General features: G+C 41.0%; 1 protein-coding gene across 3 annotated transcripts in view; it reads right to left on the bottom strand.

Annotated features, from left to right (window-relative positions):
• Positions 1-14,955, bottom strand: part of b4galnt3b (beta-1,4-N-acetyl-galactosaminyl transferase 3b) — a 193,535-nt gene extending 178,580 nt beyond the window's left edge. For all 3 annotated transcript variants that reach the window (XM_080190978.1, XM_080190979.1, XM_080190980.1), the window contains exon 1: positions 14,463-14,955. In XM_080190978.1, coding sequence (XP_080047104.1) covers positions 14,463-14,610 — 148 coding nt within the window. In that variant the 5' untranslated portion in view covers positions 14,611-14,955. The remainder of the gene's footprint in view (positions 1-14,462) is intronic.
• Between the last annotated feature and the right edge of the window lie 491 nt (positions 14,956-15,446).

The raw sequence follows: 15,446 nt of genomic DNA, 5'->3' as shown, positions 1-15,446 counted from the left end.
GTAAAGGTATATGGTGACAAAACAAATTGGGAACTGCTGATTTACACAGTAGATTATAACGAAGTCCAGATGATAACCAAACTGGTAACCCTGCATCTTCTACAAATTCTTCAGCCCAGTTGAGTCTGAGAGATCACATGCAGGAATCAAATCCCCAATCCCCTCCAAAGGAGCATAGGATCCATGAAACCAGAGTGGTTGTCTCAGTACAGAGAAATTATAGTCGGAGTCTTGGGAGCAGGGGGTTGGAGTGCAGAGGTAGGAGTGCAGAATAATGGGGAGAATCAGAGACTTGAGGGAGGGAGGGCAGAAGTGGGGAGGGAGATGTATAAAAGAGATTAACTTTAACTGATATGCCAATGACAGTATTCACCATCACAGGGAGTGATACAATGGCCAGAATTTTACCAGCCTGCCCACCATGGGAATCAGAGCAGGCCAGGGTTGGACAATAGAAAGGTCTGTTGACCTCAAAAGGGATTTTACAGTTTCAGAATGAGCAAAGCCATAAAATCCCACATTAAATATCTCATGCTCTCTTTACTATGAGCATCCTACCACAAGTTTGCACAAAAGGTGCCAATAAAGTTAACATTTTCCTTACTTCAGCAGACTAAATATTGTGTTAACACAAAAATATTAACACCATCACCAGTGACCAACTTCCACCTCCAACCTCACCAATTCTTCTCAAAGTGCATTGATGGCTCACACTTTACTCTAACAAGTTTTATTGTCCTAACTAGAATCAGCGTCCGAGAGATTTTCTGAAAATCCACACATCATCAAGTTAAGAGCACCTTAGTTTTTGGCGGTAGTCAGAATATCCACCACTGCTTTTGCTTCACAGTACATTACAGACAATTTATTATAAGCCAGTGCAGCCAAGACAAATCACTTTTCCAGGATTCATATAATGACTACAAAAACTTTAATGAGGTTACTGTCTGTATCAACCTGGCTCAGTTGGTAACATTCTCCCTTCAGTGGAAGGAAATGGATTTCAAATCCCCACTCCAGGGTTTGGGCCCCATTATCTAGGCTGTCATTCCTGTGTAATATTTGAGAAAATGCTGCACTGTGGTGGTCTTTAATGAGAAATATTAACATGCAGACAAGTGTAAAAGCTCCCATAATGCTAGTCACAGGAGAGTAGAAAATGTTTCTTCTGTCCTGTTCAATTCTCCTTCAACCATATAAACCAAAGATAGATAAGCTTCTCAACTGCCCAAACTGCTTTTAGTGGGGACCTCACTGTATGCATACAAAACAGTAGTTAAACTTCAGACAAAAATGGACATGAAAAAGCACTCTGGGACTTCCAAAACAGCAATAACAATCTTTTGTGCTTGCAAGTTTATTCTGTTGCAGCAACTAGTATTGAATATGCATCATACTGGCATTTATCACAACCAGCCATTACCTCATTAAATTGTCAGCACTCTAAAAACCATGAACAGACATTAGTTACATGCCCCACAAACAATTTCTTCTGTACCCACAGCATAATAGAACTGAAAACAATAATTTATGAAATACAACAGCTTCACCTGGTCCCAGAATATATTCTCATTAAAAAAAAATCAGAATTCTGTCTATGCACTGTTTGATCTTTCCCTTTCACAGCCCCAACTGTGTCCAAGGATTGGAAGAGCACAAACATCTCAGAAGAACATAAGAAATAGGAGCAGGAATAGGCCATCTAGCCCTTCGAGCCTGCCCCGCCATTCAATAAGATCATGGCTGATCTGTCGTGGCTCAGTTCCACATTCCCGCCCTCTCCCCATAACCCTTAATCCCCTCGCTTATCAAAAACCCAAGTTTAAGAGCTGGAGGAGATACTGGCATAGTGAAGGTCAAGGTAATGGAGGGATTTACAAACAAGGCTGAGAATTAAAAATTGAGGCAACGCTCAGCTGGAAGCAAGCACAGCAGTAATGGGCGAACAGATCTTGGTGCGCGTTAGGATACAAACAGCAGAGTTTAAGTTTAAGTTTAAAGAGACAAGCCAGAAATGGACTAGAATAGTCAAGTTTAGAGATACCAAAGGTGTGGATCAGGGTAGCAGATGAGCTGAGGCAGGGAGTTAATAGGTTGAAATTTCAGAAACAGAAGTAGGTGGTCGCAGCAATGGCCCAGATACGTGGTCAGAAGCTGAGAGAAGGGAAGTGAGACCAAGACCATGAGAAATCAGTGATGGAGATTGTGGCAGTGACTGAAGGCAATGGCTTTGATCGTCACAACATTTAGTTTGAGGAAGTGTCTGCATGCCCAGCTCAGCTTGTATCTTGGGAAATTTTGCATAAAGTAACAATCTTTCCAGAACCAGAATAAGATTGCAAAAATTTTTCATCATGACTTCATAAAGTCCCAAAGCACTATCAGTCAAAGTAGTCACTGGTGATATAGGGAACATGGCGGCCAACATGCACCCAGCAAACAGCAGTGAAATAATGAGCTAATCTGAACATAGTTTCCACTATAAGAGATCAAATTTTAGATGTGGTGACATGATTCAGAATCTTTTCACCAGTTACTTTAATTTTTGAGGATTTTAACAAGAGGCGTAAAGAAAAACAAGGAGTCACAGACAGAAGGTAATTAATTCATTAATAAGCTAACTTTGATCTTGTTTGCTGATGTTGGTTAAATTGTAAATGTCAACAACTTGCGTCCAGAATTGATAAACAATCTACTCCCAGAGTAAGTTGCATTTCAGTGATCAACCACCAGCAAATTCAAATTCCTCCTCAATTCAGAGGAGTCATCCTTATTGAAATTTGGTGTGCAACTTGCAGGGTGTCAGATGTCTTAATGCATCTTAAAATCTCAAGATCTGCCTACATAAAAAAATGTTTATTTTATAAACCGGTTACTCTAAAATTTACTGATTTCTTAAATTGATCAGATAAAAGTTCACAGCAAATAAAAATGCATACTATGTCATAGAATATTAAGTTCTATGGCAAAATAAGTAATAGCATGCAGACTTTTGGCTGGCACAGAACATGCTCTCATTAAAAGCAAAGATTAAAAACTTTCTCAATGACTAATGCACAGCCAACTGGCTCTAACAGATTCTGGATTCCTGAAATCAAGAGATCTTTACTTAGCAAGCAGTTGTCAATATTGCTTAGTGGAATCAATGAAGACAGTAATAAAGTAGTCACTGACATTACCACCACTGCATTCACTGAGCTCCTCCTGTATAACATCCTCAGTTAATCAATGCTGGCTGTTGTTATATTGATACAACCAATGTAAAGCAACAAAGTCATCTTGACCTGATACCCAAACATCATAAAGCCAAACAGTGCAAAAAAAAACCTCTGCAACTCCAGTTCATAAATCTGTTGGATCCCCAGTAACTTTTAATACTTTGACTGGAACTATTTTTTGTTAAAAGTAGGAGTACGCCCACAGCTTTCTCCAAACATTAAGGATTATTTGTCAAGGATGTAGAACTCTGCATGGCAAATCACACAAAGCTTTACTGTTGCTGCTTCTTAGTGGTGGTCAGATTTGTGCGCAATATAACAGGATGCCGACAGCAGCTTAACTCCAGGCTATCAATTCAAATGGACTCATCAGACTTTGGTCCCATTAGTTACTACATTATTCCCACTCTCCAATCTCATAACTGTTCCAGACTGCAGTTAAGATTTTTTTTGGGATTGAAATTGATTCAGGAGTGCAGAAAGGAGCAGGCAGTGTGCTCTGTAGGAATGTACAAACAGCAAAAGAAAAACATTTCCACTTGTATTGGGCTGTAATTCTCACCGCAATTGAAGTGCAAACAATGGGAGCATATTTGTTACATGCCTGGATGTTCTGCCCTGAGGCAAAGTTACTCATAAGTTCCACATAATAATGGGAACCAAGGAAATGGGCTTTGAACGAGTGTTTAGCATTCACGGTAAAAGACACAAAGTATCACAATAGTAGAACGCCAAACGTGGATGTTGAGGATGTTCCTGTCCTAGGAGAATCTAAAAGCTAAGGAGGCGCAGTTTAAAAATAAGAAGTCTCATTTGAGACTAGGGTGAGGAGACATTTCTTCTGGGAGAATCATTGGACTTTGAAGTTCAATATACTCAAGGTTAAGTTGAAGAGACTTTTTATCAACAGTGGGGTTAGGGGTCATGGGCATAGGCAACCATCCCCCCCTTCCCTCCAATACTGATGGTAATTACATTGAATGAGTCCTCTACTATCAACACCCTGTGGGTTACCATTGACCAGAAACTGAACTCGACTAGCTATTTAAATACTGTGGCTACCAAAGGAGGTCAAAAGCTAGAAATCCTCCAGTAAGTAGTTCACCTCCTGACTCCTCAAAGCCTGAACATCTACAAGGCACAAGTCGGGAGTGTAATGGAATACTCTCCACTTACCTGGATGAATGCAGCTCCAACAACATTCAAGGAGCTTGACAACACCATCCAGGACAAAGTAGCCTGCTTGATTGCTACTCTTTCCACAAACATTCACTCCCTCCACCACTGACAGTGACAGTCATTATACTGTCTACAAGATTGTACTGCAGCAATTCAAAGTTCCTTAGGCAACATCTTCCAAATCAACACTCATTACTATATAGAAGGACTAGAGCAGCAGGTACTGGGAACACCACCATCTGGAGGCTCCCCTCCAAGTCACTCATCATCATGATTTAGAAATATACCACCGTTTCTTCATTGTCTCTGGGTCAAAACCTTGGAAATCCCTCCCTAACACCACAGTGGTGTATCGACTCCTTAGGGACTGCAGCAGTTCAATAGCCAGTTCACAACTGCCTTCTGAAGGGCAATAAATATTGGTCTAGCCTGCAATACCCACATCACAAGTTAATTTTTAAAAATTAAACCAGATCTGGCTGTGATTTCATTAGCAGTTTATCAGCTCTGCACAAAATTCCAGATGCAAGCCGATAGCACAGCAGAAATTCTTATTTTGCTAGAACTGATTACATGATTGCTATATGTACTATACTTGAAGCATTGTTACAAGGATGCTCAATGATGTAAACATTGTTTACATGCAACTTTCTTTATGAAGTTATCTGACTATTGAAATTGGAAAAAAAAATGCACTGTTACTTTTCATGTAATGGATTGAGGTGGCAACATTGAAAGGAATCACCAGGACTAGACTGTGATTGACAAACATTCATTTCACTATTAAAGAAAAATGATTGTTCTTGTCTATCATATTCCTACAACTCCCTAAACAAAAATTTAGTAAGATTATAAAAGAGCGTGTTTGTTTTTGGCTTCAAGACATAATTTAGTGGTGGCAAAACGAGGTACAACATGGAGCTGTCTAAGAAATCAGACAAAGAAAATGAACTTAATCACAGGCTTATAAGACATATGTAACAGACAATTAAGCCAAGAGCAGAAAATAGCTTAACGTACAGCTCAAAATCTAATGTTGATGATGCTGTTGGTGGCAGGTAAGAGAAAAGACTCAAAAGGTGCCAAAAAAAATTAAGCGTTCCTTTCATCATTTTAGAAAATATATTTGTCTCCAAGCTGTCCTTTGATCACTGTTTTTAATATAAAACTGTTTCTATGCAGAAATTGGGCAAGATTCTCCCATCCCGCTGCTATGAATGAAGATTTGGCTAACCACCAAATTCTCCATCCTCTCTGACAGCAGCAGCAAGACGTGAATGGCCAGAGACTTCCATAAAATGAAAACTTTTTTAAAAAAATAAAAGCTGAGTTGGTTTGATGTATTTAGTGAGTTGAATGTGTGCCTTTCTGGGTTATAGGCTTTATCCAGCTAAGGTTTGGCTTTAACTGAGCTACGCAAGATGAATTTGGTTTGGTGGATTTCTCTCCTTTGGGTATAAACCCATAGCATCAAACTTCCTCTTATTCAGCACTAATTCAAAAAAAAGACAATTAAATCATACTTGAGATCTCAAAGCAGTTTAGAACCAATAAAGTACTTTTGCTGTGCAGTCACCATTCTAAAATGTAAGAAACATGGCAGCCAATTGGCACAAAGCAAAGCAAACTCCAACAAACAATAAAATGATATGTCCAGATATTCTGCTTCTGTGATTTTAGAAATGAATGTGCTGAGCCCCTACTGATGTTAAATCAAGAGAGCTGATGCAGGAAGTCAGAAAATCCTTAAGGGGTACCTTTCTGAAGCTAATTTTTGTTTTATTAATTTGTGGGATATGGGTGTCGCTGGCTGACCAGCATTTATTGCCCATCGAGGACAGTTGAGAGCCAATCACACTGCTGTGGCTCTGGAGTCACACATAGACCAGACTGGGTAAGGACAGCAGATTTCCTTCCCTAAAAAAGGACATTAATGAACCTGATGGGTTTTTTCAACAATGGTTTCACAGTCATCAGTAGATTCTTAATTGCAGACTTTTTTTTTAAAATCATTGAATCCAAATTTCACCGTCTGCCATGGTGGGATTAGAACATGGGTCTCCAGAACATGAGCTGAGTTTCTGGATTAATAATCTAGTGATAATACCACTGGGCCATCATCTCACCTTATGCCAAGGCATATTGTTAGAGTGCAGCAGAGAAAGATTTACTTGATGCCAAACTCTTATTCTGCCCAGCTAGTGACTGATACTGAATTTGTGTTTTATATTCCAGTGTTAGCATTTTTCACCCGGATAGACACAAGAGTCACAAAAATATTTCTAAAAGAAGGCAAGGTCCAAAAAAAAAAAACCACTAGTTTCAAACCTTCAGTGCTAAATGTTAATCAATGTTAGCACTTGGGCTACACTGGTTGTAATTGTGTGTGTGGTGCCAAAGGCACGGAGTATTAAAAGGTGAGTATTGCTGGAAAGCTAACAGTCAAGTTAAGTCACCAAACACCATCTTATTCTCCCCGCATTCAGCATTGCAAAAGAAACTAGTCCTTTATATCACCCTGATCAATTCTTCAATCAGCTCCCCCCAACACTTCTTACCCTTTCGAGCAAAGTGCAGGAGATGTAACACCAGCCCTTTTACCCCCTCCCTTCCCAGTGTCCAGGGCTGCAAACAATCCTTCAGAATTAAAGGAAGATGAATTTGTACTTTAAACCAAGTTTATTTATTTATTGGCTGCACACAATGCAGTCCAGTTCACAGCACTGGCTGAGCAGTTTAGTACACAGTATTGGCTACTCACAATGCAGTCTCCTCCACGCTGAAGAGACCAAAGGGAATTGAGCAATTGCTCTGGAGAAGACAGACATCGGCTCACTTCAGAAGCATGACCCTGATTTTCCAGTTGCCTATCATTTTAATATCCACCTCTCTGGCCTTGGCCACCTATAATGTTCTAATGGAGCTCAATAAACAGCAATTCATCTCTACAGATTTCCAGATTCCATGGGCAGGATTGTCCGATATGCCTACCTCGTAAATTCCTGCCAGTGGTCAATGGAACTTTATATGGTCCACCAAATTTTCTACCCCACCCTATTATTCCTGTAGCAGGCAGGACCAAAAAAATTCACCTGAATGATTTCAACAAATTCCACATCATTATATTTCTGAATAATAGCACCAATAATGTTTCTGCTTTTATCATGCTCAACTTCTTTACACCCATCTTTTGTTACCACCCTGCTTTTGCCTTGCACCACAATCCCTTCTGTCACATCACTCCTAACTTCCACCCTGTTGCAGACCTTCCTTGTCCACCAGTTCTCCACTTGAAAATATTAGAGGTAAACCAGTTCTGACAAAAAAGGACATCAACCCAAAAAGTCACTTCAATTTCTCTCTCCACAGGCCTACTGCGTATTTCCAGCATCTTAAAAATTTGTATCAGCATCTTCCAAAAGTTAAAATATCATGTATGTAATGAATTACTTCAAACAGCAGTGACTTATCCAAGTAAACAGCCTGAGCACACAAAAATCAATAAATTGAAGGCTAAGCAATCAGTTGTTAGCAGCATTGACTGAGGGACAAATGCTGGCCATTCTTCACTGCCTTCTTTCAAATACTGATCTTGAATCTTTGATCTACATCTAAAACACAAGATTTCAATTTGGCATTTCATATGAAAAACAGCATTCCCCCACACGTAGCAGTGAGTACTCCTTCAACGTGACATCCAAACTCACATACACCAATCCTGAACCCAAATCCACAAGCTCCATGAGGTAAGGGTAACACCAGCTACGCAAAGATGACACCATGTATAGATAATACTCAAATCGCACATATACTGTAGCTCAATAAAAACATCTCACTCACAGTGCCTTCAGCTTCTCTAAGCCGATTTTGCTTTGAATATTTTTGTTATGAACCGTTTTTACACAAGTCTCCACGTTTCACAGTAACAGGATGAAATCGATTCAAATAGAAACAGATTCTAACTTATGTACAACACATTTAAGAACTTGTCAAGAGAAGTGTCATTCAACAAACATGGGCAAAAGGGGGAGAAGGTGTTCCCCAAATAAACTTGCATATACCTTTCAACCAGTTTCTTTCAATTATTCATTCATATGAGGTGGGCATTGCTGGCAATGCCAACATTTTTTGCTCATCCCTCACTGCCCAAAGTGGCAGTGGTAGTAAACCACTGGGAGTCCTTGCAGTGTGGGCCCACATACAATGCTACTGGGGGGAGTGGGAAGAGAGAAAGCTCCAGGGTTTTCACCCAGCGACAGTGAAGGAACGACGATATAATTTCATGACAGCGTGGTGGGTGACTTGGAAGAGAACTTGCAGCATACAGCATTCCCGTGTTGTTGCTACCCTTTCCTTCTGAGTGGTGCTGTCAAAGGAGGTATGGCATGTTGCTGTATATTCTTATTAGGTGGAACAACACTGTTGCCATGGTGCTTCTTTGATGCTCATCTCCTAGCTCATTTTAATACAATATAAGATATTTATAATAGTACCTATAACATAAATCAAATGTCCCAAGGTGCTTCACGGGATCACTATAAATCAAATATGAAACTGAGCCACAAAATGTGGTATCAGGACAGGTGACCATTAGCTTGGTCGAAGAGGGAGATTTTAAGAAACATCTCAAAGAAAGAAACAGATGTTTAGCGAGAGAAGTCCAGAGGTTAAGGCCAACAAGAGATACGGATGGGTGAGATCTCAGATTTACAAAGGTGGAAATCAAGATGCTGTTTGATTTGGAGTCAGCACAGGTCATCAGAAGTGAATCACCGGGCTCAGGCATATCATTCAAATCCCAATGAACGAAGTTGAAGGCACCTTGTGCTACACGTGGTCATTACAGCTCCCTGGGACTAGCCAGTGAATCGTAAAGGCTTTCACTCTCCGAATCTGCAATTGGTCTGCAACCACAGGCAGAGAATCATGCATCTCTGTGCTTGCTGCCCAGTGAGCTCTGAGGAATCATCCTTTTCAGACAGCTCACACGTTCCCCACCTTCTTAAGGCCACAGCTCAGGCTGACAGCTGGATACCAGGTGACAGCAATCCCTTCTGGATCTGGTTGATGAGACCAGTGAGACGTCCTCAGCACAGCGGAAGACTGGTACAATGCAGCTCATGCCTCCAAGGGCTTTGAGCTCATCTAAACATTCCAATTATCTTTTCCGAGAACACAGTCCTGGACAATGCCCTATACAATGCACAGAAGAGAGGACCAGCTGAACCTGCAAACTCAATGTCACCCCACAGATTGGGGAGCACAAAGCTGGATAGAACCTTAGAATCTGTATAGTGCAGAAGGCATTCAGTTCATCAAGTATGTACCAACTCTCCAAAAGTGTTTAACTGTAACCCTACCAATTTACCATGACTAGTCCACCTAATTTGCAGATTTTGGACTGAAACAGAAAACCAGGGCACCCAGAGGAGAACATGCAAACACCACACAGTCACCCAAGGCCAGAATTGAACCCAAGTTCCTGGCGTTGTGAGGCAGTGTTAACCACTGTGCTGCCCTAAATATTCAAGAAGAGTGAATGAAAGGTCACAATTTCTTCAACAATTAAGAAATATGCTCATCCCAACACCCACCCCTCCTACCCCCCTGTAACTATCAATGGATGTCAATCATGAGGCAAGCTTGACTAAGCTATTCCCAAATCACAATAATACATACAGAATCAAGTGAAACTAATGTGCAATTTTTGCAAGTGACATTTAGATCAAGGACATCCATACTGCCTTTGTGCTCTCAGTAACGTTAATGTTAATAGCAATGGAGTTGAGCAGGAAAGTTATGACTATAAAGAGTCATATTTGACCAGGGGACTCTTATCATCCACCCATATCTGCTGCATGGTTCAGCAGTGGAAAGTCTCCCCTACCAAATAATCACACGTGTCTCTTGGGTCTGCCATGTGGGAACCAGCAAAAAGGAAGAAAATATCACCCACCTCCAGGTTCACTGTCAGGAGTAGCACACCACCAGATAAAATACTGTTCCACATGTTAAACTGATTTGATTTCTCTCCATTTCAACTTCATGTGTGCTGAACATCAAAAGTCATTCACTCAAACACCAAGGTTTTGCTCTTTCCAACCCTGCTGCCTCATCACCCATCCCTCCCCCCGCCCCCACTCTCCCCCCAGCAGGGAAAAGAAACTAATATGAAATGGAACCCAAAGATTTTCTACTGGCATATAAATTCTACAAGGGTAAGAGGAATTAGCCAATTAAGAGACCTAAAAGGGGATCTACACCTGGAGACCTCACTCTGGATCCCTGAGATTTAATATTATGCAACCACCTGCCATGTGGTAGCTTGTTGCATAATATATATTAGTATACAGCAAAAAGTATTCTTTCTTGCACACAAAGGATATCATACATAGAGAAGGAAAGAAGAGAGCCAGTGACAGCATGGACGTGAAGTTGGCTGAATAACTTGAAACAACAGTATTGAAAGTTTTTTTGGACTGGAGGAAGGTATAGTGGTGTTCACCAGGACAACTGCTTTTCTCAATATATATATGCACATTAATGATCTAGAACTGGTTGTGCAAGACAATTTCAAAATCTGCAGATATCACAAAACTTAGATGTGTTGCACACTGTGAGAAGGATAGGCAAAAACTTCAAAGGGAAATAGCACTCTGGTGAAATGGGTGGACAAGGCTCAGATGGAATTTAATGCAAAGTCTTGTGAAGTGCTTCATTTTGTTTAGAAGAATGAGGAGCAGCAATAGAAAATAAAGAATGCAATTCTAAAGGGAACATGGGAACGAAAAGAACGGGGTGGTGGGGGGGGGGGGGGGGGGGGGGGGGGAGAATTTGTGCATAAACTGTTGAAGGTGTTAAGGAGGTATACAGAATCCTGAGCTTAATAAATAGAGGCAAAGTACATAAGCAAGGACATAATGACAAACCTTTATAAAATAATTGGAGTAACGTGTCCAATTTTGGCACCACACTTTTAAGGTGACTGGCAAACGAACCAAAGATAGCACAAGGAAAAAAAACTTTTAAAAAATGCAGCAAATGGTTTGGATTTGGAATGCACTGCTTGTGCGCGCGTACTGGAGGCAAAAAGGACATTTGAAAGGGGATTTTTATAAGCACCTGCAGGTAAACAAATTTACAGAGCTATTGGGGGAAAGCAGAGGAACGAGTGGAGTTGCTCCTGTAGAGAGGTAGCATGGGTGTGACAATCCAAATGGCTTGCTTCTGTGATTTAAACCGCCTCTCAATATATGAAACAAATTTAAGTTAGTTCCTAACCAATATACTAAATATTTATGTAGATTCCAAAATACAACTAGGAGTTTGCTTTTGGTGACAACCTCAAGCATTGAAAATATTTTAAAAACTAAATTTAGAAATACTCCTCACAACAAAAGAGCTGCAATCTCAAAGTTTGTTATATTTTGGCAACCCAGATAACTGATTCCCAGTAGTATTTTTGCCAAATGATTTTTTTTTCCATGGATGTGCTTAAAGACTGAACTGGCTGGTTGCTAAAAGCATTGCCAGTCAAGCCTAGGCCTGCCCTCCCGCAAAAAAACTAGATTCAAGAGATTCCAGCAGGTATTGTTTTAACTTTACACACAGTGGATGTTTTTACATCATGTGTAGCTGCTCCATTTAACTGTTTCACTCTTAACCTGGGGTTAAAGTACTATGTAATTGCTTAAATTTCTTTGTGTGCTGCTTGCATTCAATTGAAAAAAAGTGGGAGAGAATTGAATAGATTTTTCCTCCCCCCAATTTACAATGAATGTCAAGGAATACACATTTTAGGGCTAGATTTCCCTCCTTCCCAAAGTGGAAGACAGCTATTTCTTGGGTATGTTGCAAACCTACCAGAGAAAAGCATTATCAAATCAAAATCCTGATTGACTGTAAAAGCCCAACCAAAAACTGGTCAGCTTATGAGTGGAGCTTGCACAGCACATGCTGCATGCAATTATTCCAGACCTTCAGCAAGGCTCATATGGGCCAGAAAAAATAACTTTTTCTCACTCCACAGATGCTGCCAGACTGCTGAAATTATCCTGCATCCTCTTTTTACGTTCACGAAAACGTGGGTTGAATAGGAAAGGCCAGAATGGATTTCCGAAGGGAAACTGTGTTTAAGTAATAGGAGCTTTTTTCATTTGGACAGGTATTGGAAAGAGTCAATGAGGGTAATATTGTTGATGTGTACAGGAACTGTCAGAAGGCAGTTGACACAGTGTCGCACAATAGACTTGAGAGAAAAGGTGTAGCTCATGGAATAAAGGCACAGGAGCAATATGGATTCAAAACTGGCCAAATAGTAAGAAACAGAGCAATGGTCAATGGCTACTTATCTGGCTGGAGGAGGGTTTTAGTGGTATTCCCCACAGGCAAGTAGAGTCTCTTTAGAACCCCTATAGTTCAGAAGGAGGCCATTCAGCCCATCAAGTCTGCACTGACTCAGCATCCCACCCAGGCCTAAACTCCACCCTATCTCTGTAACCCTACATATTCACCCTAGCTAATCCACCTAATTTACACACCTTGGGACACTAATGGGCAATTTAGCCTGGCCAACCCACCTAACAGCACATCTTTGGACTGTGGGAGGAAACTGTGAAGATGATGGTGTAGAACTTCAGAAGGGCATAGACAAGTTGTTGGGTTGGCAGATAGGCAGCAGCTGCAGTTCAATGCAGAGAAATGTGAGATGATGCATTCTGGTAGGAAGAACAGAGGGGCAATATAAAATGAAGAGAGTACATTTTTTAAGAGGTGCAGGAGCAGAGGTACCTGGGAGTACATGAGCACAGATAATTGAAAGTGGCAGGACAGGTGGACAGCAGCTAATAAAGCATTTAGAATTCTGAACTTCATTGATGGCAGCATTGAATACAAGAGCAAGGAGGTTATGCTGAACTTATACAACACACTTAGGCTTCAGCTGGAATATTATGTACAGTTTTGGATGCCACACTATATGAAGGATTTGAACGTATTGGATAGAATGCATAAGAGTCTTACAAGAATGGTTCCAATGATAAAAACAACTTCAGTTATGAGGATAGATTGGCGAGAAGACAGCTATGAGGAGATTTGATAGAGATGTTCAAAATCATTCAGGGCCTGCGCAGAGTAGATGTGTTGCTGAACGAGAGGGCACAAATTTAATACGATTTACAGGAGCAACACTGATGTGAGAAAACTTCTAGAATGTGTCGCCTGGAAGTGTGGTGGAGACAGATTCAAGAGGGTATGAGATTGTTTCTAGTCTAATAGACATGTGCAGGGGTACGGAGGAAAGGCAGGAGAATAGTACTAAGTTACTGTCCTCTTTGGCCAGCCGGTGCAGACACGATGGGCCGAAAGGCCTCATCCTGCGTTGTAGCAATTCAATCAAACTGTTTAACCCGAAACACACACACACACTCCTGCCTGAGCTGCTGAGTAGATATCACATTTCTGCAAAACTTAGTCTGAGTAGATGCAGCGTTTCCCTGTTTTTATTTCAGGTTTCCAGCATCCACAGGATTTTGGCACTTGAACAAAACTAATCGGAGAGTTTTAGCTTGTGACACAAACGTGGAGTGATCAGTGACAAGAAAGAAAAGCGCTTTTTTAATTCCTCCTCTCCCCCCCCCCCCCGACTTTAAGTCGAAAAACAGACAAACCCATTCTGTGGAGCGATTTATCGAATTGACAACATAATAGAGAAATTGATAACAAATTAGCCATCCACCTGGGAGTTAGTTATCTCCACAGGGCTACGTGCATCGTACAGGAGACAGCAGCAACAACGTGGACACTAAGTAACTAGAGATAGTTCACTGTTAACCAACTGGGACCCTTCAGCAAAACCCCTCTCTTACAATAACTAAAAGCAAACTACTTCTGATAAATAAATAACATTTGAGTCCTTTAGAAAACCTTATTTCCTCCACCCAAGAAAATTAGTGACAAGGATTATGTCCAGGTGTGCAATTTAAGATGGCTACTTTTAAAATAAAATGTGACGGTCACATTATTGTGGAAAACAATACGAGTCGTTTAATGTTCCTGCAGTCTTACCGCGATGGGGTTTGAACGCGCCTCGTCTCCACTCACTGGAAGCGACGAACTCCAGGTAAGCAGCCCAAACTCCCAGCCCCAGGATCACCACAAACACCAAAACGTTGAAATGTTTCCGAATCTTCTTGACGGGGAAGAGGGGCATCATCTTTGCCCGAGTGAGATTTGTATAGATAGATTTAAATAAATAGGTATAAATTAACTCCCTCCCCTGCTTTTTGTTCGCCGCCCGAGCTGCTGTTGCTCAGTCTGAGCTCCAACTCATTGTAACAAAGTGACTGCCCGCATGGAGGGAGGGAGGGACAGAGAGAGGGAGCAGTTCCTCTCCTCCCCTCCCCTCACACTCACTACCCAGGCACTTATTCACATCCCCATCCCGCTGCACTTTTTTTTAATGTGTTGCTTCTGTCTTCACACTGGGTGTAATACTTTCTTTCACGAGAAGAAATGGGTTTGAGGGTATCCCCCCCCAAACCCTGAGCACCTCCCTCAATAATAGCAACGTCTTTCACTACTTCGCGCAGCCTGAAGGTGGAGAGAGAGAGCGAATCAGCGCTAACCCTTCCCTCATTTAAAAAGGTAATGTCCCTATCTCCACTTAAAGCACTTTCCGCTAAAAATCAGCGTCCCTAGGTCCCTAAAACTCAGGTTCACCACATTAACTCTCTCATCTTTTACAGCCATCGCTTTGAACCCCCTCCCGTTACCTTAGTTACTCAATTGTTTCATTAAACACCTATCATTTAACTTTATTACGGCGCTTTTAATTGTAATAAAACTCTAAATCGAAAGTAACACATTCACGCTGATTTATTTCTACTCCCCATTGGTTTTTCATGATCAATCATTTTTTGCAGTTTCATTTGCGGTGGGTCCCACCTCGTCCTGATAATTTCAGTGATTCGATTATTCTTAATGGTTTGGAGCACTTAGTATTCAGTTTTTTAAAAGCCCGCAACAACGTTATTTACATATCAAAAATTC

This window comes from Carcharhinus amblyrhynchos, chromosome 6 (assembly GCF_965287045.1).
Source record: "Carcharhinus amblyrhynchos chromosome 6, sCarAmb.v2.hapA, whole genome shotgun sequence".
NCBI classification, from domain to species: Eukaryota; Metazoa; Chordata; class Chondrichthyes; order Carcharhiniformes; family Carcharhinidae; genus Carcharhinus; species Carcharhinus amblyrhynchos.
Note: the sequence above shows the minus strand (reverse complement) of the source record. Positions and strands in the feature narration are given on the sequence as shown.